The 25,394-nt window shown below is 40.5% G+C and overlaps 2 protein-coding genes across 4 annotated transcripts in view; one reads left to right on the top strand and one right to left on the bottom strand.

Annotated features, from left to right (window-relative positions):
• The window catches only part of LOC119552640 (ABC transporter G family member 20), a 52,356-nt gene extending 27,346 nt beyond the window's left edge, over positions 1–25,010 (top strand). For all 3 annotated transcript variants that reach the window (XM_037862334.1, XM_037862343.1, XM_037862351.1), the window contains exons 3-9: positions 9,083–9,242; positions 9,942–10,204; positions 10,650–10,743; positions 17,916–18,343; positions 18,850–19,069; positions 23,568–23,745; positions 23,810–25,010. In XM_037862334.1, coding sequence (XP_037718262.1) covers positions 9,083–9,242; positions 9,942–10,204; positions 10,650–10,743; positions 17,916–18,343; positions 18,850–19,069; positions 23,568–23,745; positions 23,810–24,564 — 2,098 coding nt within the window. In that variant the 3' untranslated portion in view covers positions 24,565–25,010. The remainder of the gene's footprint in view (positions 1–9,082; positions 9,243–9,941; positions 10,205–10,649; positions 10,744–17,915; positions 18,344–18,849; positions 19,070–23,567; positions 23,746–23,809) is intronic.
• On the bottom strand, positions 3,490–4,732 carry LOC119552657 (protein phosphatase 1B). Its single transcript, XM_037862364.1, has one exon. It carries the CDS (start codon positions 4,644–4,646, stop codon positions 3,543–3,545), a length of 1,104 nt encoding a protein of 367 aa, XP_037718292.1. The 5' UTR covers positions 4,647–4,732; the 3' UTR covers positions 3,490–3,542.
• Positions 25,011–25,394: the final 384 nt, after the last annotated feature.

Below are 25,394 nucleotides of genomic sequence, written 5' to 3'. Positions count from 1 at the left end.
CAATAAAGTGTTCTTTAAATACGTTTAGGGGTAGACGGCACAATGTGTGTTTAATTAGATAATAAATTAACTTTTATTCAGCTGAGAAAAAAATAAACTGTCATACATTTTGTTATTTCAAACAGGTTTTTTATTGTCCAACACATGAAAGAAAAAACAGTTTTTATAATTTCTATGCAGAATATATTAAACAGAAAACAGGCTTTAAAGTGGTGAAAACAAATTAACTTATTTTACTCACAGGAAGAGATAGTAATTAAGTGTTTGATAAAGTCCAAGGCGAATTAAAAAAAGCCAATTCAGCTCTTTTGATTTGTTTGCTCATCTTTACTGCCGACTTTCAAACGTGTTTGTTCCTTCCGGTTGACTTACGTATATTTCGTGTAATTTATAGGGTCTTGCCCCCAGAAGTTAGTGCGAAATTAATGTCCGTCCTTGAATTTTTCATAAACTGCCAATTCAACAGAAAGTTAGCGGACTCACGAGCACAAAGCTGGCTGAAACAGACAGATCCAGATACATTTACGGGAAAAAAGCGCGAAAAGTTGGCGGAAAAGTTCATTCGACCAGAGAGGGCGGTGAATTCCTTTAAAAAGCATCTTAATCAGCAGTAAATTCACAACTAATCAGTGGCCCCATTGTCTGGCCCTTCTGCCACACTTACTTCTCTTGCGAACTCGCAATTGAAGTGCCTGATCACATATTTGTAACCAGCGCATTAGCGAAAACCCGCACTTCGAGCCCGGGCCAACTTATTGCAACATAATTACTACTTGCAAGGGCTGCGGTGCATAATAAGTTCGTACTCCAAGGCGTATGAGCGATGTGGTTGGGAAAATAAGAGAACTTTAATAAAGACAAATGGAGAATGCTTTCATGTGGTTACATACTGCAGGAACTATACAAATAGATAAAACAAAACCTTTAAAAACACTTTCATAAAAATATATTTAATAAGGTTTAAAATAGCTACTCCCGAGTTATGGGAATAGTTGACAAGTCAATTTAATGGATGAGAATAATATTTAAATACTTATTCTTTTCTTTAAGTTCTTAAGAAACAATGGCAAACATTTTTGTCATAAAGCGGCCAATAATATTTCTTATCTTGACCACTTTTTTCCTGCGATCCCTGACAAATTCTCTAAAACTTTTCTATAAATTTTCTTTGAGTTTTCACTTCTTCTCCGTTGACCGCAATTCAATTATAATTTGTTCCTTGTCTCCGCAGCTAACCGAATTAAATCTAATTATTTCCTAAACCGTATTATCTCCCGCAATAATTGTGTTTGAATGCAAATTAAATTGCAAATATTTGAAATTTCTTTGCTCATCTCTGGTCCAAAAGAGATTCGCTCCGTTGTCTAGAGCAGCGCATTGAACTTACTTTTAATTATGCTGGCCACATGGACACGGACATTGTTTGCGCTTTGCTTGGCTCTTGGCTTAATAAATTGCAATTGTTTGCAAGCCAAACTTTGCCCCTCCCCCCAGTTGGCCCAGTTCTGCTGGCTGGTTTTGGTTCCCTGGCTGTGTGGATTTTGTAATTGGTTTGGTCTGCATTTGACAAAAGGAACGAAATAAAAGAGTCCGAGTAGCAGCAAAAAAAAAAATGGATTCGAGCGCAAGAAAGTTTAGCATTATGGCCAGCGACGGGCGGCAAACAAAGTTTTCGCAAACATTCAGTCGCAGGGAGACCACGTTCTTTTTTTTGGTTTTTTCCTATTCGTGTGCGGTTAACGAAGCAAATAGAAAAATGTTGCAAATGTTGTCGAGCGAGCCGAACCAAAGTCAAATATTTGGCCAAAGTTCCATAAACCAAATGGTCAGACAGTCAGAAGTTAGAACAAACTCTCTCTCTGATTTCGCCATTTAATAAGCAATTGTGCTGTGCACATCCAAGAAAAGTTGATTAAAATGCCAAAAGCCAGCCCGAAAATGGTAGCGAAAGAGAAACTATTTGAATATGCGAGCGAACCCTTCTGAAAATTGTCTAAATTATAGGAAAATAACGATATGCTGGTCACTGATATGCAACAGACACGCTGCCAGACAGAGTAAACAAACAAACTGGACATGAGTGCATCCAGCCAGGGTGAAAGGTCTTCTCGAAAGCAGATAGCGAGCCGAAGGACCGGGATTCAGGACGCAGGACGAAGGACTAAGGACGCAGGACAACCGGAGGATCCGGGGCCACATGTTATTGTTTTCATTTGTTTTCTCATGCCAGAGCACCCGCACTCTGCACTCGAAAAATATAGTTTAAGAACTATTTTTTATAAAAATTTGCACTGAACTGTTAAAGATATGGAGATATGCTAAAGAAATCCCTAGAGTTCTAAAATCTCTTTTAAAAGAGCCGAAAAGTATGCTATGCAAAAATGAACCTCATCTTTCTGTATTCTATATAAAGTGTTGCATACTTTTCTGTGGCACCCTTAATTACAGAAAGCCTTTGCTGAAAGATTATATATACTTTTAAAGAAAGTGTTGCCTATTGTTAGACACCTTTTTCTAACCCCCCATGATAGAAAGAAAATCAAAGATAATTTTCCAAGTTCACCAGAGCGTGTTTAAGAATTTCTTTTCTCTCTGTGCTCCCTTAAAACGGACTCACTTGACTAGCGAAAATATTTGGTTAGAAGACGAAACAGCAAAAAAAAAAAGAAACAGGAAGGAACAAAGAAAGCTAAACAAATGCTGACTCGGCAACCGCAAGTAATAGGCCAAGTCTGGCCGGGAGTCGAGGTAACAAATAATAACCGAGCACTTCCTCTTCCGCCCCGCACTTGTTTTTGCCATATTCCTGTCGGACTGGACATGGAATTGTTTAAATTATTTACACAAGCTGGAAAATTAAAATGGACAGCTGCTGTTCGGGGGCAGAAAACAGAAAACAGAGAGCAGTGGAGTAGCAGAGTAGCAGAGCAGTCATTGTTATGACTGTTGCAACTGCTTGGGTCAAGTGTTGTGTGTTGTGGCACGTACTGTACTGCCACTGTTCATGGGTGTGGATCTTGTGGAGTGGACTGGAGTGGACCAGTAACTGCCTGCCAGCCGAGCTGTAGTTCATAACTTTTCATTTTGGCCCCTCGGTGGCACTCCTTCACTCCGTCTGTCTTTCGGGGCTTATCCTTTGTGGCAGGCAAATTTTAATTATTACCGGACAGCCGGGAAAAGGTCCGATTCCGAATCTGTTGCCAAGTCTGATTCTGAGTTTTATGAGTTTGATTGTTCTCCGGTCCGCAGGCATTTCGTATGCGTAATGCGTGCGTCTGTATCTAATTGAAAAAATCAAGCATTCGGCCTGTTGTGCCATTGTATTTGACGGAACACAAGTTGGCAACTGGATGGCCATAACGCACAGCTGTTGCTACATAGTCGACACACAAGGGGGAATGAGTGGCTAAGAAAGAACTAATGAAATGCAGAATACACTGGGAAAAGTCATATATAAAATCAATAACTACGACCATTTAATATAATATCTTTAATTCTATTAATATTATTTATTTGAGTCATATTCCTTCATAACATACCTTTCACATAGTAAAATAATCACGAATTTCAGCCGGAGCATCGGGGAATTTCTCATGAAAAACCTGCTCAATGATATAGTACTTTGCATAAATACCACCTCCTGGCGGTAGATTTGGAATATTAATGGCCATCCTCTTCATCAGTCGAATAAGAACCTCAAAGTCGGTTATTTCGTGTTTCTCAATGACTTCCCTGGTTATTTGAGCGATTCTTTGGTCCAGATTTCGTTCGGCCTTAACGGCATCCATATCGATGGTCGGTGCACCTGGCAAAAGTAAGAGGAGCAGGGTCATATTATCCCGGCTGCCTTTGTGCAGGCAAATGTCCATCACACTATTGACAATCATTGGGAGGTCATAGGTCACCAGAAGGCGAGAACCAATGAAGTCACACACTTCGGTGCTACTCATCACATCCCAAATGCCATCGCAGGCAATTACGATGAACTCATCCTGTTCGGAACGCTCACAAACTATGATATCTGGTTCTGGGGAAACCAACTGATCGACGGGAGACCTGGTGCTATCATTTTTGAAATCATAGTCGCCCAAAGCTCGGGAAACCGCCAGAGTGCCATTGACTCTTTTTATCATAACACTGCCACCAGCATTTTGAATCCGTTCCTTTTCCTTGGGGGCAAATGGCTTATGGTCTATCGTATTGATGACGGCTATTCCATTTCGGGAGATTACAGCCCGAGAATCGCCACAATTGGCCAGATACATTTTATCTGGCGAAACGAAAACACAGACTGCCGTCGATCCTCCTGGCTTGTCCTGATATAGCTTCCTCATATCCTCGTCCAACTGCAGGAAACCCTCTTTTATCCCAGTCTCGTATCTCAGCTTGGAAAACCCGTCGGATTGCATTATAGTTTTTAATAGGTGTATTGCACAATACTCTGATATTCGGTTGCTAGCATGACCATCAAATACCGCGAAGTACGACCAGAGTTCGAAGTCTTCCTTCAATTTGCAAACAGCCGAGTGGGTATCTTCCATTTCCAAGCGCCAGCCTTGCATGGAACTCACGCAATATCGCAGGTTATTCCCGGAACCCTCTTCAACGTGCTTTTCCGTTTCCGGTTTTTCCAAAAAGCCTCCCATTTTGTTGACTACCCGGTGGAAATTAGAACTGTACGCAATAATTTACAAGTCAGTTTTTTTATTTATGTGTATCAATGAAGTTTAAGGCATCACTTCAGGGTAGTTTCTAATGTTTCTAAGATTTTCTAGAATAAAAAAAAACTAAATACTGGCTAAAATGTCTATAGTATATTTTTAATTATTAAATTAAGTTATAAAATGTTAAATATTCCAGTGGGTGTCTTCCACTAAAAATCTACCTACTTTCTTAATGTTCCCACAAAATTTTTTAAAAATTCTTAGAACTTTTATAGTAGCTGTTCTCTCTGTGTAGGCTCAACTCTTGTTTTCCGAAGCATCTAACTTTAGGCCAGGCGACTGGAAGTTATTGGTTTTGCACATCTCAGGAATCTTTGGCGAGGCTCAATTAATCGATGACAATTCAATTAGCATCGAGTCCATGAACACACAAAAGATCCCCATTCTCTCATGGCTCTCAGACTCCTAGTACCTCAGATGACTTCCATCCCGAGGACGAGTACCCCCGAAACTTTCGATTACTGAACTACCGAATAACCGAGCTGAAGGAGGACCTCCTCGGCGTGGGAATTGAATGGCCATAAGAAAAGTTTACCGTTTAATTGGACAGGCAAATAGGCAGCAGGGAGCGTTAGCGACTCGTCGAGAGTCTAAATGTCAGTTAGCTAGTTCGCTAGTTCGCTCCGCTCCCCACTGTCGACACTGTCGGTCGCATTCTGCCGAACAATGAGCTAAATTTTCCATGGAAAACTACTAAGTAAGCTTGTTAATTAAATACGCATTACCGCCCCTGTAATTGCCTGTGACGCGCTGCTAGGCAACAACTACACCTACTAATGAAATCGGGTGGCGAAAGGTGCGGAATGGGCTGAAACTCGTCGGGAATTGGATGGGGGAGGACACAAACTAATTGTTAAAGTCAAGTGCAAAGTTTCAGGGCCCCGTCTCAGATGCTCTCCACCGACTTTTCCCTGCACTCGTCAATGTGTCACTGCAAGGCGGAAAGTACAATGATACGGGTATTAAAAATGTAGTCACTTTTAAAGGCAAACATGTGATTAAAAATGTTTTGGATTAGTTAGGATCAACAAACGTACTTCAGAAAATTTACAAACTTGATGCACACATCCCCAATTTTGACTGATGAGACTGAGGTGACTTGCATATTAGGTACGTCTCTTTTGATGATAATATATTAAATATAAGTAAGGTCTTTCACTATAATTAATTTCTTTAATTATGCATTTAAATATGTTTTTGATTAGTTAAGAGCCTCAGTTATGGCTGATGAGGCTTATACTGTAATTAGTACTGAACTAGGCAAACAACTATGGGTTAATTGCGTTTAGAAATGTTTTCGATGAGTTAAGATCGTCAAAGATATGTTAGAAAATATATATTGTTTAATCTACATATCCCTAGTTGTTGCTAATAAGACTGAGGTGACTTTTGTTGGTAATATAACAAACCCCAGGAATATCCTTCACTATAATTAAATACTTAACTTAATTCCCCGCTGTCGAAGGAGCGGAAAAGTAATTTTAAAATCAAATATGGACTTAATGATCCCTGCAAATCACGCGACTTGCGAACGGCAGCCGTCAATTAATTAGCGCATAATTCATTCCCGCCGAAATGCATGCCAGGCGACCCATTTGCACACACAAATGAACCAACGTAGAAATCATCAATCACGGCCATCCAGAAATGAGTTGCGGAATGCATCAAGCTCGGGCTAAATGCCGTCGCAGCGAAATAGTAGTCGTAGTAGGAAAAAAAGGTTAATGGGTTGAAATATCAACATCAACATGAACTCGGGTCGTCAACGTCGACGTCTGCATCGCTGCTTATTGTTTGCATTGTTTTCCTGCGGGCAAAAACACACTAACCCCACGAAGGTGGACAAAAACAGGGCTTGCAAAGGCAGCAAAGGGGCTAAAATATGCGCACACCGCTGCTAAATGTTGGTAATTTGTGACTTGGAATGTTTTTCAGCTTCTGTCGTCTGCCTTGGCTGTTTTGCCCGCAAAGTTTTGCGGCAGCGACCTCTTCTAACACGGCACTCGCCCATTTAACGCTTTATGGCATTGGATTTATGCTATGCGATACGCGATATGCAAAAAGGCAATTGCATGCAAAGCAGCGGAATTTGCCACAGGAAACTGGAATAAAACGGGGCGGGAATATTGAATTGGCCTGGGGACAATGAAATCAAGTCACCTTTGCTCCTCAGTGCAGAACAATATGGAAATAATACAACTGGTAATATCAAACGACTGATATACCCGTGTTGAAGCCTTGTATCTATCCCCATTTAATTCTTAAATCCCATCAAGATACAGATATTTACAATAAAGATACATTTTACTGAAGCTTTTCAAGGTAACAACTCTAAAAATTAGAAAAAGCTCATTTTATCTTGTCGGAATACATAAATAATATAATGATAAACATATATATTTTAAAATGTGTGCTATAACAAAAATGATTAATTTTTTGCTTTGCATCGCTAGTAAAACTGATTTGACTCATTCAATTTTTGCTATTATGGACTCATTGTGTTATAAATTTTTTTGCTAACTAAAAGTTTGACTTGAACTGACGTTTATTTTGAAGCACTCAAAAGTTAATTGCATCCGAAATAAATGACGTAAACAATGTGACTTTGAGTTAAATTGAATTATGCTTGCAATTTTTCCGTTCAACCCTTTCTAAAACTTTCGTATTTTCCCCGCTGCACTAAAATGCACTAAATACATTATTGTGAACCCAAGGTTATTTACACTTTAATTCACAAAAGCTCAGCTGGCCAAGGTTCAACTGAGTTGAAACACTCAATTAAAGCCAACAAATTATCCACTTTTAGTTAGTTTTATCTGAGCGCTTCAGTTTAGTGGAGAGTTTAATCATATCTGGCGCTATTGTCCTACCCGATGCTTGTTTTTTGACCATCCCAGCGAACCCCCTTTTGGCCAGGCCAACCTGGGGTGTCCTTAAGCTGGACGAAGGACCGGGAGCCGGGCTGTGCTTTTATTTACCCCTTTGGCTTTTGCTTTGGCTTATACAAGTGTGGCTCTCTCCCCCCGCCTGCAATCGACCTGCATGTTATTCATGGCTAAACACACACCTGCACACCTTAACCGACCTCAAACCGCGCAAACCCCCACCCCCCGAGCGCTGACCCCTGATCCCTGCGCCATCCAACTGCCAACTGCCAGGCCAACAATTTTCTAAACTCGCGCGCTGCGCACGTAATAAAAAATACGCCAACTTGGGGAAGCTTGTTGAGGGGATGGAAAATGGTCAGGGGGTGGGGGTGGTGGGTGGAAAAGCGGTCGTAGTGGAAAGTGGGCGGAGGCTGACTGGCGCGCTAAGCTGTGCTAAACATTCCCTAAATATATTTTGCAACAGCTCCTCCACACACGAGATAAGCGGCGCACATACCACACCGACCTGAACCTGAACATGAAGATAGTGTGGGTGGAAAAGTGTGTGGGAAAAGCGGATGGAAAACTCGGGAAAATGTGGGGGTGGCACTAAGAGAGCGCTCAGAGAACACCGAGCACCGAGTACCGAGCAATGAAACTTTTTGCGCCTGAATATTTTTGCAAAACTATTCACAGTTGATTTTTCACCTGATGCTTTTCATCCCTGTGTGTGTGTGAGTGTGCTCTGCATCTGTGTGGGTGAGTGCACCTGCCGCCGTGTCTTTGTGTGAGTGCTTAAAATATTTGAGCGGCATGCACTCGAGGACGAGGAGTCGCCCCAAAAATATCCGACTATCTGGCCAGCAGTGTTCTGGCCTCCTTTTGGGCCCAACTTAAATGCAGCTGCCATGGCAGTTGAATTTTCCGATCGGTTTGCCCTTTTCCAAGGGGTCTGGCACCCCCTCAACACCCCCCTGGAATTTACAGATTTACTTGTAATTATTCTTCTTCACAATCCGAAAGGAATTCAACCAGGGAAATCCCTAGAAGTTTTAATTTAAAAGAAAATAACATGAAATAACAATAGACAAGACTTGATTTCCCTAGTTAGTCAGCTGCATATGAAAGTTTAATTATTCAGGGACTAAGTTTAAAGAGCACTTAATAATACCCTATAATTTGAATTATTATAATAATATATTTAATGATTGTATCGATGTTTATTCCAGAGTGTAACAAATGAAAATAAATATATAAATACCTGTTTTTCTTCGTCCGTAAAATCATTTTAAATACATTAATAGTTAGAATATAATTTTTTAATTTTTTAAATACTATCCTGAAATAAGGAAACTCTCCAAGCCAAGATAAAAATAATTTTGGGCGCCGTTTGCAACGGAGCCGCTCCTGTCTAAAACTATCTGCATGCTCTTTCCCATATATCTCATTATAAAAACGACTTTAAGCTCAACTAACCGTGTGCAATTGCAGATACGGTCTTCTGGGAGCTTCTGGATGTGGGAAAACAACGCTGCTCAGCTGCATCGTCGGTCGACGTCGCCTCAATTCTGGCGAGATTTGGGTGCTCGGCGGACGACCCGGATCGCGTGGTTCCGGTGTGCCAGGACCCCGGATTGGCTATATGCCACAGGTGAGTTATTCACCTGCCTTCCTCTTTTCAGTTTTTCGCCTGCCAGTTTGCTGAATTTTTCATGTGCTTTTTATTACCCCTTGCCAAAGGCGACTAAATTAAATAAACGCAATAAAATGGTGAAAGCACAAAAGAAAACATATACCTTCCCAAAGTTTTAAATACACCACTCACACAGAGAAGCAGGAAAACTTTTAATTTTCACAATCCATAAGAATAACCCAACTGCACTGCAGTTTATTTCAGTTTTATAATAGAGATGACTCTTTAAAAAGAAAATATTTGCATTATTCATAAATAAAGCTTAAACTATAAAAAATTCTCATCCCGAAATGTGAAACATTTATATTATTTGCTTTTACTCTCAAAATATAAAACATTTATATTATTTGCTTTTACTCCCAGATAAGTTATTTTATAATTAAAGCTTTGTCATAAAGGCTTCAGAAATTTATTTATTAATTTTAAATCTAAATATTAAACACACAAACAAAAATGTATTTTTGTTTTAATCAAAAAATTATTTTGGCATAATTTCAAGAACAGGGAGTAGTTTTGTCTGGAAAAAGCCAAACTGACAGCTTTTATGGAACTCTGCTGAGAACAGTGGAGCCATAAACCGGTGAAGCCGGAAAGTGGTCTGGTTTTTTTTGTGAAAATGGTTTATAATGTCCGTATTCCAATTTCGGTTTATTGCAGGAGATAGCCCTTTACGGCGAGTTCACGATGCGAGAGACCTTAATCTACTTCGGCATCATTTCGGCGATGCCCAAAAGCGACATCGAGGATCGCACAGAATTCCTGCTCAAATTGCTCAATTTGCCAAATGCCTCCAAATTTGTCAAGAATTTGAGTGGCGGCCAGCAGCGTCGAGTGAGTCTGGCCGTGGCCCTGCTCCATGAGCCGGAGCTCCTCATCCTGGACGAGCCCACGGTGGGCGTGGACCCCGTTTTGCGACAGAGGTGAGTCCGAGACCTAATGGTTGCTACACAGAAAAAAAAACTACAATTTAAAAGCTTAAAAAAAATTGCTACACCTTTTAGTTCCTAAATATTAGAGTTTGTAATATGTAAGTTAGCTAAAATTTATTTCAAATTATAGTTTTAATTGATTGATTATCTCAATAAAAAACCTTAGGTCATCAAACAATGTACAATATATTAATTAATTATATAATTATATAATTATTTTAAATTACTTTTAAAAATGTGAAGATTTTTCTGTGTAGCTTAAGCACACTTTATAATTATTTTAAATTACTTTTAAAACTGAAAATATTTTTCTGTGTAGCTTAAGCGACACTTTATGTTGAAAATAATAAAGTGTAAATTCCTGGCAATTTACATGAATACTCCTCTGTATTTATCTATATGTCAACTGTTTAACTCTTCATCTCGTTTATTACAGCATCTGGGATCATTTGGTGGACATTACGAAGAATGGTCACACGACTGTGATAATCACCACGCATTACATCGACGAGTGTGCCCAGGCGCATATGGTAAGTACCAGGAGATTTCATTTCACTTTCCTCGGAAGTGATAGGATATAAGGGGGTTTTCGGCTACGAAGGATCCAAGCCAAGTGTCAATGGCTCTGGGCGCCCACGCATTGTTCGTGGCCGGGTGATTTATGGCCAGCCTGCTGGCACATCCATGTGTAATATGCGGCGTATGAGCAATATTATGCTGCCACTGCCAAGGTGAAAGTTCAGCTATCAGCTTCGCCGGGCGCTGTCAACGTGCGGCACTAAGTGCTTCCGCCTGCCCCCTGGCAAATTTGTATCCTGCGAGCTGCAACAAATCCGAGTCCTGTCCAAAAAAAATGGAAAAATGAATGGCTAAAAGAGGGAAGTCGAGTGGCGGAGTAGAGTAGAATATTACTGGTCGCTGTCTCCTCTGTTGACCCATGGCCATGGCACGATTTACGAGGCATTTCCGAGCGAGACACATTGCAGAAATTTACTTCAGATTTATTTATGCCACCGCCAGCGAAACAGATGAGTTCGGCATAGGGAAATATAACTGCGCTAGTCACTTAATGCGTGCAGCAAACAATGAACTCGGCCGTTCTCAGGCTGGGAGAAAAAAATCAAAGAATAAATCGTGACAAAGCTCGCAAACAAACGCCCATCACAATGGACAGTCGGATAGACAGATAGATACACGGGCTGAGACTCAGATACTTGGCCACACGCACAGGATATGCACACATAAAACAAACAGAATCCTTGCTCAGGGACACGCAAGCTCAAGTGGAGTGTGAGATGAGATGAGATGGTTGAATATATCAATGACAACACTCGGGAAAAGATTGATGTGGGGAGCGTACAGGAAAGTGTGAATTGGGCCGGAGATCGACACTTGAGACACTCCACAAGGAGGCGCGTTTAAAGTGATTGATTGGGCGCAGGAAAATATTCATCAAAATGCATGACTTTAGTGGGTTTTTATTATTACAAAATATTTTACAATATTTATCATCCCACGATTAAAATCTAATACAAAAATTGTGATTGAAGAACCGCTTTAAAAGGGACTATTTGGGACTAAAATCGGAATCCCATTATTTAGCCCTTAAAAATCAGTTTTTTGGCTGTCATAATGCCAATAATTGTCGGAATGAGAAATGTCATACCTTGTTATTTTCGTGGTTTAATTTCCAATCCATTGGCGTTCAAACCTGAAAATGAAAAATTTTTGCCACTTTTCGCGAAAATGCGAAAATTGGTCACAAAATAACTTTTACTTAAAGTGGTTGAAATCGTTATTATTGAAAGCAAGCTGCTCAAAACAGTCTGTCTTTTAGCTGTACGCCTTCTTTTTGCTAAGTTACGATTGAAAAACCGCTTAAGAAGGGAGTATTTTTGACTAAAATCGGAATCCCATTATTTAGCCCTTAAAAATCAGTTTTTTGGCTGTCATAATGCCAACAGTTGTCGGTATGAGGAATGTCATACCTTGTTCTTCTCGTGGCTTAATTTCCAATCCACTGGCGTTCAAACCTCAAAATGTTAAATTTCTGACTTTTTCGCAAAAAAAAATGCAAAAATTGGTCAAAAAATAACTTTTCCTTCAAGTGATAGGAATCGTTAGCATGGGTAGCAAGCTGATCAAAACAGTCGGCCTTTATACCTATACACCTTCATTTGGCTAAGTAACGATCGTCAAGCCAATATAAATATGAGTACCTTTTTATTTGGGTGATGGTTTTATAATCGTTTTAATATTTTTTGAATGTTTCCATTCATGCTTTAATATTAAGTAAATGATTAGGCATGTCATGGTAATCCGTATATTGATTATAAGGAAACCTATGCCACACCGCTTGAAATGATTGATTGATTGCCAGAATTTATTAATCGACGGTACTTACGAGGAATATTTATTATTAAGCCATATTTCACTGAATCAATATAGAGGCGCTTTAAGCGCTGGTTATTAATACATAATTCATACTGAGACCTTTGGTTCGGATTACCGTTATACCAAAACAATCATCCAGTCCTGGGGACTTGAGCCCCATAACCCCACTTGACCCCCAAGGACATTCAGGGTGTTAAATGGCTCACATGCTGAGCGGCTGCCAGCAATTGACAACACGATTTCGCCACCCCCAGATAGGCCAGCCAAAACCCTTTGATAATCCAACCAACCCACGTGATCTGCCGAATGGGAATCCGTTGTCACACCGCCGTGCCGCCAAAAGTCATTGCGGTAAAGAGTTATGGCCAATAAACAAAATCACTGGCAGGAATAGAAAACTCGCCTTTGTTTGCGGACAATCGACATTTAGCATTTGGCACTTGGGAATCGCATTGGGATTGGGTGTCAACCAAAACAACAATCGACCGACTCGCTTTGGTAGTCCATAAAACGAGGCACAATGATCGAAAACGAAGCATCCTGGCCAAGTTAATCCCAGCGTCAGGCGCTGAAATGTGAATTTAATGCGAATTGTTAGACCAAATTTATGGTTTATGGGTTCTATAAAAAACCAACTTGCGGAAGAAGTTCCCATCCTGCGGCCTTATATGCAAAGCCCATGGGACCACGACCACGACCACACCGAGCGGAATGAGGAGCGGAAGTAGAAGTTGTTGTGTCTGTGTAACTTCTGGTGACAGTGTTTAATTGCTCATATTGAACACGTGTTGGCCTCGCAGCTGAGCTCAAATGGAACAGCAAGCGGGTCTCAGCTTAGATTGTGCACGCCTCAGCTGGCTGAGGTACACAGGGAGAAAAAATGGTAGAAATTTAAATAAGTTTCATATGGTTATTATAAAGAATGTCAATATTGCATGATTTTTTACTTTACTTACAATTCAAATAATTAAAAAAAAATTTTTTTTAAATATTTGCCTGAGAATATGTAGAATATATTGTATTGCTATTAAAAATATTAAAATAATAGTAATAAGTAAAGAACCATACTTAAATGTCACATCAAACTGTGGATTATAAACATGATAATGTGTAATTTAAAATATAAATATTTTTGATATAGTAAAGTAATTATAAATAAATCGTTTTATAGTAGTTGTATACTTTTTTTTGGTGTACTGGTATTATGGCCAGCAGCAAATTGCTTTTTCAGCTTTGTCACTTTTTCGTGGCACGCTTTGCTTTCGGCCTGGCCAGCTCAAGTCGAGTCCTGGCCAGGAGAAGAGGACGAGTCTTCAGTCCAACTTGGCCCAAGGTAGTATCTGCACATATTTTTCGACAATTCCGCACGTCACGAGGAGTTGACCGTAGAGTTTTTCTGCTGGACTTCCTTGTGTATTCTGTTTTTTCTCGCCGTCTTTGTTTTTGGACGGCTGTTTTTTCTGTTGAGTCAACGGAATTGCGTGTCCAAAATGGGATTCCCTCGGCCAATATCTGCTAAAGTAGAGCTCAATGCAGCTCAGTCGCAGACGGACACATAAATTTAACTGCCCTAGAGCCTGATTGAGTGAGCCACTTCAATTGGCACCTACAAACACACCAACATGCCACTTGATCTATATATTCCCCCAACCAAACCACCTCAAAAGCATTAAAGTGATTATTGCCTGCTGGCAATTTATAAGCTGAAAATTCATGCGGCAATAAAAATTATATGCAGCATGGCGGCAAAAACAGCTATTAGTTTTTCTGATTCCACTGCTGCGGAGAGGATGCACTCAAACAAAAGCAGGGGCATTAAACATAATCGTAAAATGCATTTACGACTGCATCCCAGAGTGTTGTTAAAACTTTGCCGTGCTTAAATTCGGTTATTGTTATTTGTTTGGTGCAGCGATTAAAAGTTTTATTTTAATTGAAAAATATTTATGGACATTAAAAATTTGTACGTGTCTGCCGGTGTGCGATCGAGAATATTCTGTGCAAATGCGGCAAATGCCGTTTCTACGGCACCGTCTTCACAATGGACCAGATATGTTGAGGCGATTATCAAAGTTTAATGTGCGAAAATAAAGATATTAAAAAAGAGGATTATTTATTACAAAAATATGCTGCACTTTGGCATTGAGATGTTTTTATTTTGCCGAAGAGCGGTCGTGTAAGCTGGAAAAATAGGCCACAAAAGGATTTAGTTACTGTGGTAAATGCAACTTTGCTCTTCAATGCTGGATGCTTTTTATACAGCTTTGTGTGAAAAGAGGAAGTGAATAACAATAACAGCTTTGCATTGGCATCAGTTGAATATTATCTTTTAAATCGAATTTACCTTTAAATTTCTACGCCATGGTTACCTTAACTATTTAAATATATAAAATTTGCTGTAGAAAACAACACAAAATGCTTTTATGCTCCTTTTTTGTTCAAAGTACAAGTTATAATTGCATAAAATGTTTTTACATTTTATAAAAAATCCTTAGAAATTGTATCCTCTTTCTTACAAAACATTTAAAAAATAGTAGTACATTTATTGTTCAAAGAAAAATATTTTTTTAGAGAACATTCAAATTTAATTCTGTACTATTCTGAGTATAACCCTTTTTTTCAAATGGTTCAAAATTATATTATTTTATTAAAATCTATTTTTCGTAGAAATACAATATTTTGAACAATTTTGTTGATGACCTCTGATGACAGTGGAACCCACATCAAAGTATGCTCCGCATTATGTCAAGCGTCAACGCCTGCATGGGTATAAGCCTTATATCAGCCATATAACCGCCCAAACTCCGACCTCAACCCATGTCCCAACCATGAGGTCAACCACCTCGACCCACACAACAGAATCTCGAATGGCTTCCAGTCTCTCGCTCCTAACAAAGTGCAGCGCTTCACTTTTTTTTGACAGACATTGCTCCCCAAATTTAATGTCAGCGCTGGAGCCTTTGCCTTTTGGCTCAGGGGAAATTGTTGGCTCGCCCAAAAAAAAAATCCCATAAAGCGTAGGAAAAAAGAAAGTAGCTAAAACAAAAAAAATAGAGGAAAACCAGGACAAAAAGTAGAGAATCGCGTATACGCCACATGGCCACACAGCGAAGACAAAGGGGCGGGTCTTCGCCTACGACTGTCCCCAGTTGTACATGCAGCACTTTCTGCTCTAATAAATGAAATCAGGGAGCGTAACATTATGTGATGGATATATTGTTACGAGTGCTCTACTTCAGCATTTCAGCATTTACTGGGGGGCAGCCGAACCCCCGAATTCCCTCCTGGGCGCGCCTTTAATAGTTGATATTGTTGCATTTCCCCCGTACGGTTGCCGTTTTTCCGTTTTTTATCCTTATTGTTTGTCGCGTAATTTTCCGCATGTTGCCTTCGAGCAGCCAGCACAAAAAGCAAAAGCAGCCAGCACAACCGAAATGCAAATGGACAGTTGAATAATTGCTAAAGCTGATGAGTGACAGGAGATACACAATAACCAAGAAAAAATAACATTACCAACTGGTTTTCCGTTGCCTGACGAAGTGTTGATGTGTTTCAGCCAACCACTTTGATTGCCACTTTAATGCCGCGTTGCACGTGGCGTGTTATTAAGCATTAAGCTGCAAGAATACAATTTAAAGAAAATTATAAAAATAAAAAAAGTATTCAGAAGCAAGTATAAATATTTTTAGAATTTAGATTTCAAAAGTACACATTTAAAAAATATTTATTAAGCTTTAAAGAGGTTTCAAATATTTAAAAAAATATATATATTTGTCTTTAAGCTTTAATTTGAGTTTATTAAGAACAACTTATTAATTTCAAATACATGCCCTATTATATTCGTTTTTATACAAATGTTGTTGATAAGATACTACTAATATCTTAGGAATCTATAATGAAAATCTTCAATCAGTCTCATGTTTAAAAGAACTCAGATCTTATGTAAATTTGGGAAATTTCAGATGAACACCCAAGATTTATTTGGCTAGCCCGCGCCGCATATATTCTAGAATAAATTCCGAGCTCGCCCACTTCCAGTAAATGCCACCTACGAACCCAGCCATAAATATCATGTGCATTTTTCAATTTCCTCTGCGTGCCGGGGAATGAGGCAAACGGAAAATTATTTATGGCATGCAAAATTGCCGGCCATAATAATGCATATCACATAGTTGGCCAATAAAATTACAATTGGCTGCCTGGCCAGGAAGACCGTAATTTAGTTTGCCATTGCAATTCAATTAAGACGTTAATTGGCCCTGAGAAGTCGAAAAGACAGTCGACTGTGGAGAGTCGAGAGTCGACGGTCGATGGTCGCCATTCGAATTGGCCAAACACAACAGCTCTGGGGGAAATGGGCGATTTCCTAGCTGGCCAAAATCAGGAGCCGAACGAAGCCAAATCAAGTGGCAAAAGTTTGCTAACTAGCCGAGTGTGTGTGTGTGGTTTATTTAGCATAGAATTTGCCTGTGCAGTCGGAAAAATACCCCCGTAATTTTGCCACCCGGAAAACCGAGACAGGAGCAGCCCACTCATGTGCATGCCTAATGAAGCCATCTATTTCGTGTGGAATTGATGAACAGGCAGCGTCTTCTTGATGGGAAAATCCTCGAGCTGACGGCAAACTTTTCCCTTCCGTCTGCAGAAGGGCTAAGGGGATGACGGCTGGTCATGTACGGACACAGAAATCAATTAACTTAATTTCCGCACGTTGCGTGAACAAGGGATTACGCCGAACATGGGAGTCGATAAAACTTCTTCGAGACTTCCACATTCACATCCAGATCCACATCCTTAACAACAACAGGATCAGGAACAGGATGTGCATGGAGGGCGGAAACTTTGACAAAGATTCTGGGGAGCGGACATGGACAAGGACAAGGACGACTGGCAAGTCGCATCAAAGTCGAAAAGTTTAATTGGCTCGGCGACACTTTGCCAGAGCACGCTCCAAATCAATTGACTGACAAAAGAGTGATGTCACACAAATCTATTCCCACTTAATTTCGAGGTTGCGCAGTTGTCATAGGGGGTATTTGAATAAAAAAGTTTGGAACCAGAGAGAAAACTTTCTAAATTCTAAAAGAAAAATGAAAGGTATATCAAATGGAACGTTTAACTATGTTATTTTAACAAAATCAGTACAATAGTTACGTGTTTTAATGGATAATTTATTTTACTTGAGGTCTTAACTCAAATAAATTATTTTTATAATATCCAATAAGTGATACTCTTTTTTTTAAGATTTTATTTTACATTGTCTTCCAGAATATCCTCTAATATATGTGATCCCTCTTCTTTCTTTTAGATTGGTCTTTTGCGTGGTGGAAAAATGCTGGCAGAAGAATCACCGGGTTATCTACGACAGCAATATAATGCCGACTCTCTGGAGGATGTTTTCCTGAAGCTTTCCGTCTTGCAGAATATGGGAAAACGCCGACGGTCGTCGATAGCTCAGGAAATTGTGGAACAGGTGACAGTGCCGGCGATCTCTAATCCCGCTTTGGATATGTCCGATGAGCAGCATGCCGCCGAAATTTCGGGAGAATTTGGAGATAATATTTCCATGTCCTCGGCTGCCCGAGATCCGATCAGTACCACAGCCCCCGCAGCCCCGCCGCTGCCTCCTCCCCAGGAGACACCCACATCCTTCTGGTACAACCTTCATGTGATGCAGTCCCATCACCTGCACGCCCTCATCTGGAAGAACTTCTTGTGGATGATGCGCAACGTGGGGTGAGTAATAGGGTTTAGAAAAGCACTGCCTTATCCACACACAAAATAAAGTAAAGAAGAATTTTTTAAGAATTTTTAAATTGGCCCAATATTTGATTTAATAGATCAATATGATTCTATAAGAAACAATCAAAGTTCAAAAGATATTACCGAAATTTTAAACAATCTATGAACTGATGCTTTTAAGCGTTAAGTTAGTTACGATAGGTTTCGTTATGGATAGGTTAGTAATCTTTCAATCAACAATATTACCCTTTCATGACAAATATCTAGCTTGATTTAATTAGTTTTTCAAAAACTACTTTTATAAAATTTAAAAATAATCATGATAGGTATATCTACTGCTCTTTCAAAAGCAGGACTAATATTTCAAGTGTGGTAGGCAACTTATAAGTGCACTCTTTACCAAAACCCAGTTCATATTACTTGGACTACATAGTAATAATCTAATACTCATACCACTACAACTCATCAATTGTAAACCAACTTTGGGCGATTTTCCGCAGGGTGATGCTGTTCATCGTGGGCCTGCCGGTGGTGCAGATACTGCTCTTCTGCTACGCCATCGGCCATGATCCCACTGGCCTCAAATTGGCCGTGGCGAATCACGAGATGTCGGGGGAAATGATTATGGAACAATTCTGTCCAGTGCACACCGGATGCAATCAGACGATGCTGAGCTGCCGTTATCTCGATATGCTGGTCAAGAACAAGAGCATGGTTGTGGTGAGTGCAATGCAAATTACCTACTCGAGTTCGGCCCCCTTCATCATCCCCCGGGAGGAAAAGGACATGGACAGAGGCAGGAAAAGGGAATGGGGGGCTTGAGGATGCGGATGGGGCAGTGGCAAATGCAGTTGCTGCAGCACTGGCAGATGCAACTCCCAGCCCGGGGGTGCAATATCAGCTGTCACTGGCTTTTCGGTTAAATTGTGCAGTGCGAACTTTACAATAACCACTCATGTGGCTTATATTCAGGGCCCCCGATCACCAGTACGCACGCCCTCTGCTGGCCGCTCCTGTAATTTATTTCAATTTGTGTGGACAGCCGAGTGGCTCCCCCTGTTGGGCGGGCAGACTGCTGGGGGAGCTGCCCGGTCTTCAATCTACTGCACACATCATTTCGCCCTGCCGCACTCCTAAATCACCCCTCCACATACTTGCCTTTGTCTTGGCCACATTGCCGATGCCGGCTGTGCTAACTTGGCTATTTTGTGGCTGAATATTTGTAATCATAGGTGTCTATTTTGAAAACATGTCCCTAAATTATAGTATCAGATTTGTTAAATTCTATTGAATATTCAAATAGTACATTTTTTTTATTTTGAAGGAAGTTTACATGACATGGTACATCTAAAATTATTGAGAACTACGATGCAAAAAAAAGTATGGTAACTTAACAGATGGGCTAAGTTCATATATGTAATTATATCATAACTATAGTGAAATTTACATATCTTATCACTTAGCAAAATATATTATTACATCTTTAAAAAAGTCCTAATATTACAAAGTTCAGTTTCTACTCCAGTATCCTTATCAAACGTAATCACATCTTTATTTTATTACTGTATCTTGAAAAAACCTTAATAAGACTAAGGTTAGATGTTACTCTAGAAAAACTCGGATCCTTAAAAATTGTAGGCCCAAAAATTTTAGTATTATTAGCATTATTATTTTTTTGGCTACTGTTTCTTGACCAACTGGGGCAACTCTGCTCCTTGTTCGATGCAAAATGAAGAGGATGCTGCCTCCGATTGGGCCGTTGCCCTTGGTGTTGGCGAACACAAATTACAGCTGCTTATCTTTGGCACAGCAACAACAGGCCGATTCGCCTCGACTGTCGGCCAGTCGGTCGAGATCATCAATAAATTTACTGCCCTGCCATGGGCGGCGATGGCCAGGAATAGTGGGCCAGAACCGAACTGAACAGAATAGGGCAGAATTACGGAGGCCAAGGAAAGCCGCTTGTGGCAATTTATTGCAAATTACGCTTCAAAAACAAAGTCGCTTTTGTTGCCTAATTTGAGTTTCGTTTCGGTTCGAGGACTCCAGTCCCGACGAGTCCTGGCTTACGATTTCATGCATTTTACATTAGACACTATAATAAACGTAATAACAGTAAAGTAGCGCCGGTGGCATGGGTATTTTTACGATTAGTTTGCACAGCATTCATGCAAAATTGAAACTTATTAACTGGCTGGTTGTAAACCTCTGGTATTCCCCTTCCTAACCATTTTCCCGAATCTCTTTCCTCATTCATCTCCGTTTCGCTGAAAGACAATAAAACAAAATCAGCATTGAGATCTCAATGTCCCATCAAATTATCCCGCCAACAGACCGTGACCTCCGAAACTTTTTCGAATTTTCAAATAACAATATAATAAAGACCGCAATAATAAGGCCAGCAACCGTCCGCATGCCTCAACTGGCAATTTGTGAGGAAAACTTTTTACCTTTTGGAAATTGAAAAGCATCCCCCAACCGCCGGCTATCAGACTAAATTTGTATAACTTTCGACGAAAATAAGGGAAAACGGTGAAAAAATAACACGCGGCCGTGTATCTTTAGGCCGCATCAAAAGACCCAGAACGAAGGGAAGTAGAAGGAGAGGAGGCCAAGTTAATTTTGGTCAATGAACAGCATATCAACGTGCCATCAGCACTTGGCCAAAACCCCGTCCCTGCCTCGGCTCACCTTTTAAAATCCTGGATAGAGGATGGAGCTTCGGGCGAACCCCGAAGGCGGGTCAAAGAAATTTGAATATTCTCCTTGTATTGACGGCAAGGCGCTTCGTGCTTTTCAATACCACTTTTGCCAACCACGTAGTTGAAGGGAAACTTGGGAGAGTTCTATGTATTTATCTGAAAGACTTGAAAATTAGTAGAACAGCTGATAAAAACGAAATAAAAATTAAATTCAGTTTAGGAACTTATCTCATTTATTACCATTTGGGCGAAAAATCAAAGAGGAAACCTTTTTTTGAGGGAAAACTACAACCAAAATTTGACTTTCTTATTTATATAAAACTTAAATATTTTCAAAAATGTTTACGCAGTAACCCAAATTTTCTTTGAAACTAAAGGTGTTTGGTATATATTTTAATCTCTTGACCAAAAGTCCCCAAAGTTAATTCTGGCCCTTAATATTTTTCGTCCTTTTTTCCTTGTGGTTATGTGTTTTCCAGATCAAACGCATTTCCTTTACCCTTGTCTTAACGACACAAAAGTTGTCCTTTGTTTTCTAAAAGCAGCTTCCTGAATGGTTTGAGTAATAATTTTGCAAACTTACCCCACGGCAGAAAAGCCCAAAAAAAGGAGTCTTAATTTATGGGGAAATTGAAAGACATATTGTGGTCAGCCGATGTCGTTGCTTCTAATTAAAAGTTCATTAAGCACGACAATGTGGCTCATTAGTGAAAAGGAGTGGCTGGCAAATTTCATGGTTTTTGGTGCAGCAGAAAGGCTAAGAAACTCTAGTAGTGGAACGATTATATGGGAAACATATCCAATAATTAAATTAAATTATTTTCCATATTAACAATTTTAGTATATACATTTGAATTCATTTCATGCCTTCTAAGCATTTATATCAATTTAGTTTAATCAAGAACCCAGATTACTTCCAGCTAACAATCCCCTTTGACTACGCTTCTGATGGCACTTGATTAGCGACAAGCTTTTACTTGAAGAAAGTGCTCGAAAGTGCTTCCCTAGCTGGCTTTCTTTTTTTTTTTTTATCCAGCAGCCAGGAAGATTTTATGAGGCAAGTTAAGGCAAAGTCGAAACAAAAATTGCCAAGGTAGCTGAGGAAAGTTTTTCTCCCAGCTCCTTTCGAGCTCATTTGCGTCGAGCTTCTGACCAAGTTGACTTCATTTGCGCATAGTTTGTGGCTCAAGTTTGTCATAAACAATGTTGAAGTTGGGGTTAAATAGAAGCATAAAAGTTGTTCAGGGCCTGCAATTTGATTGTCTGTAGTCATGGCTCTTCACATTATAATTTATTCCGGCTCCCAAGTGTAAAGCTGGCCAGTATTTCGACTTCAGGTGTTCTGAGGATTCAAATCCAATCTGGGCAACATAGTTTTGTGCCAAAACACACACGCACACACCCCTTTCTGGGCCATCAAATCTAATGAGGCCAATTAAACCGCACATCCCAAAATCGGGGAATATGTGTGTGTGCGGCCAAGACGGCAATTGCGTAAATTTCACGCCTGTTTGCGAGGCCTCCATCCTTGTGCCATTTGCGTTTAAATAACTGCAGATCGAAGCCGCAAAATTGCCCGAGCTAAGCCCAAATACAAATGCCAATACACGCAGCCTGGGTTTTGTGGCCAGGATTGTAGGGCCCACACATAAGTGAGTGGCGAAAGTTTAGGCAAAGTTTTACGCCCCTCGAAGTTGGAAGTTCGAAGGCAACTTAATAAATGTGTGAGCACTTGCCGGAACCAGCTGAAGATCCCTGTATCTGCTCCACTTTCTCGGTTCATTATTTATTTCACAGCCAAATGAAATTGTTACAGATAACACAAACATATTGTTGACAAAACGGGGAAAACAGGGTCCGCAAAAAAGTAGGCAACGCAACGAAAACGCCTCTCCTTTGTTTGTTGATTTGTTTGCCTCGCTGAATTTATCGCCTGGCGCAAAGTACGCACATTAATTACGGGGAGTTACTTTTATTGTTGCTACAAGAGAGCAGTACAGTGCAGAACATAACAGCACGCCCCACATGCAGCAAACAATGCGACAGGAAATGAAGCGGGACGCACAAAGAGACAGCTCACAAAGCTGCCAAGAAAGGAAGTGCCGCGGGCCGGTATCCTGACTACCCCGAATACTGGGTCCTGGATCCATGGATCCCTGGTTCCCTGGAACACCCCGATTCCCCGACTGACGAGCCCTGGAATCGCGACATGCGTGGCTCAATAATTCAGCGGCTCCGATTTTAATTGCACAGCAACGGCGAAAACAATACCCAGTCGTTTGACATCTGTCTGGCAGGTGCAATGACTTTTTAAGCTAATTGAATGAGCATTTGACTGACTGCTGGCATTTACCTTCTCGGGTTTCCCAGACAAGCCGAAAACATTAAAACATTTTTAGATTCCGAGAATTTTATGAAATTAAATATATTTTTATAATAGATCTTTCATTTTTATTCATTTAGGATAAGATTATTTAAAAATATTGACAAAATATTGATGATTTTTATTTTTGTAGAAATATGTGAACGACGATGAGACGGCCTACGAAGAAGTAAGGAAAGGCAAAGCCTGGGCGGCTTTAGTGATCCAACCCAATTATACCGCTTCGTTGATGGAACGCGTTGAAGATGGTCGTTATGCAGAAGATGGCACTATTGAATCCTCTGATCTGGATGTACGAATGGATTGGTCCAGTAAGTATAACTAAAGTTTCAATAAAAAAAATCAGGAAACTAATAATATCCATATTCCTCCTAGATCAACAAATCTCCCAGTTGCTGTACCGCGATCTCCAGTACACCTTCTTCAATTTTGTGGGCGACATGTTGACCGACTGTGATGTTAATCCAAAACTGGGACGTGTGCCCGTGGACTTCCAGGACCCCGTCTACGGCTATCGTAATCCCAACTTCACGGACTTTGCTGCCCCGGGCGTTATCCTGACCATTATCTTCTTCTTGGCCGTGGCTGTTACCTCGGGAGCTATGTTGATCGATCGGAATGAGGGAATGTTGGAGAGGTGTTTGGTGGCTGGAATTACGGGTCCTGAGATTCTTCTTTCACAGGTGGTCACTCAGTTTACGGTGATGCTGAGTCAGACCATCTTCGTCCTGATAGTTAGCTTTTATTTCTTCGAACTGACTTTGGTGGGTAATATTTGGCTGGTGGTGGCCCTGTGCATCCTGAATGGACTGTGCGGCATGAGCTTTGGATTCGTTATTTCCTGTGCTGTGGATACGGAGAGAACTGCGACATATGTGGCCATGGGTTCCTTCCTGCCCATCGTTATGTTGTGTGGCATTATCTGGCCCATCGAGGGCATGTTCCCGCTCCTGCAGTTCTTCACAGCCTTCCTGCCCCTCACAAAACCCACGGAAGCCATGAGATCCATCCTGCAGCGCGGCTGGGGCATCGACAATCCCGTCGTATACAATGGCTTCATTTCGATTTCGTCCTGGGTTCTGGTATTCCTCGTACTTACCATCTTGCTGCTCAAGTTCAAGAAGGGTTAAGGCCTTGTTCTGGGTTTATCTAAGACAGGAAAAAAATGTGATGATACATTGGAAGTCAAATATCTATGAAGAAAGTCAAAATTGTATATTTCCCTAACCTAATGCCTTAGCTTAGCTTTGTTTCCCCAAATTTTCCTATCTCCAATATCACAATTTTCCTGTGCCCATTTCTTATGATTTTACTAGGTTTTAAGGGTAGACCTACGCTCTCTTAGCCAGTAATTAGTACTTAGTCCTAGCCCTCCTCCACTGGCAAATAGGTTCCGGATCACCACTACCACTAAGTATGGAAATTGTTGTGCCTTGTAGATTAAGCCTTTCCATTTCATCGTACACTTTCATAACAAGCATTCACACCACAAAAGACGACATCGAAACATTCTATTTATGTTGTAAGCTTGTGAACGAAAATTCGAAAAGTTTGAATAAATTGATAGAAAAACTTTGCCGAGACTTACCTCAGGAATTATTGCAGAGAGCTTTGCTTTCGGTAATTGTGATTTATTCACATAGGAGGGAAGGCCCTGTGATTGCTCTGATTGCAACTGGTGAGTCGATGAGTCGGTGAGCAAACTGGGCGAGTTTTCCGGACTCTGGACTACGGCTTTTGGACTCCGGACTGAAAGGCAGGCAAAGTTGCTGCATTGTCGAAGTTGGTGCCAAGTGGTCCTGTGGTCCCTTCAATCAGTCATTGGTTTTGCCAATATTTATTTACCAAGTATCTGCAATCAAAGACCTCTAAAAGAAAGGACCCTGGAGTTCCACTTTGCACTCCGGACATTATGCGAGGATGGGCCCTCCCGATGGGCGGGGATGGAATGTCATGGTGG

The sequence above is a fragment of the Drosophila subpulchrella genome, chromosome 3R (genome assembly GCF_014743375.2).
Source record: "Drosophila subpulchrella strain 33 F10 #4 breed RU33 chromosome 3R, RU_Dsub_v1.1 Primary Assembly, whole genome shotgun sequence".
Lineage (NCBI taxonomy): Eukaryota > Metazoa > Arthropoda > Insecta > Diptera > Drosophilidae > Drosophila > Drosophila subpulchrella.
This window is presented reverse-complemented; position numbering and strand designations above follow the sequence as displayed.

Bases quoted from the DNA above. Each gene is read 5' to 3' on its own strand.
- LOC119552657 (XM_037862364.1), bottom strand. From the start codon at position 4,646: ATGGGAGGCTTTTTGGAAAAACCGGAAACGGAAAAGCACGTTGAAGAG.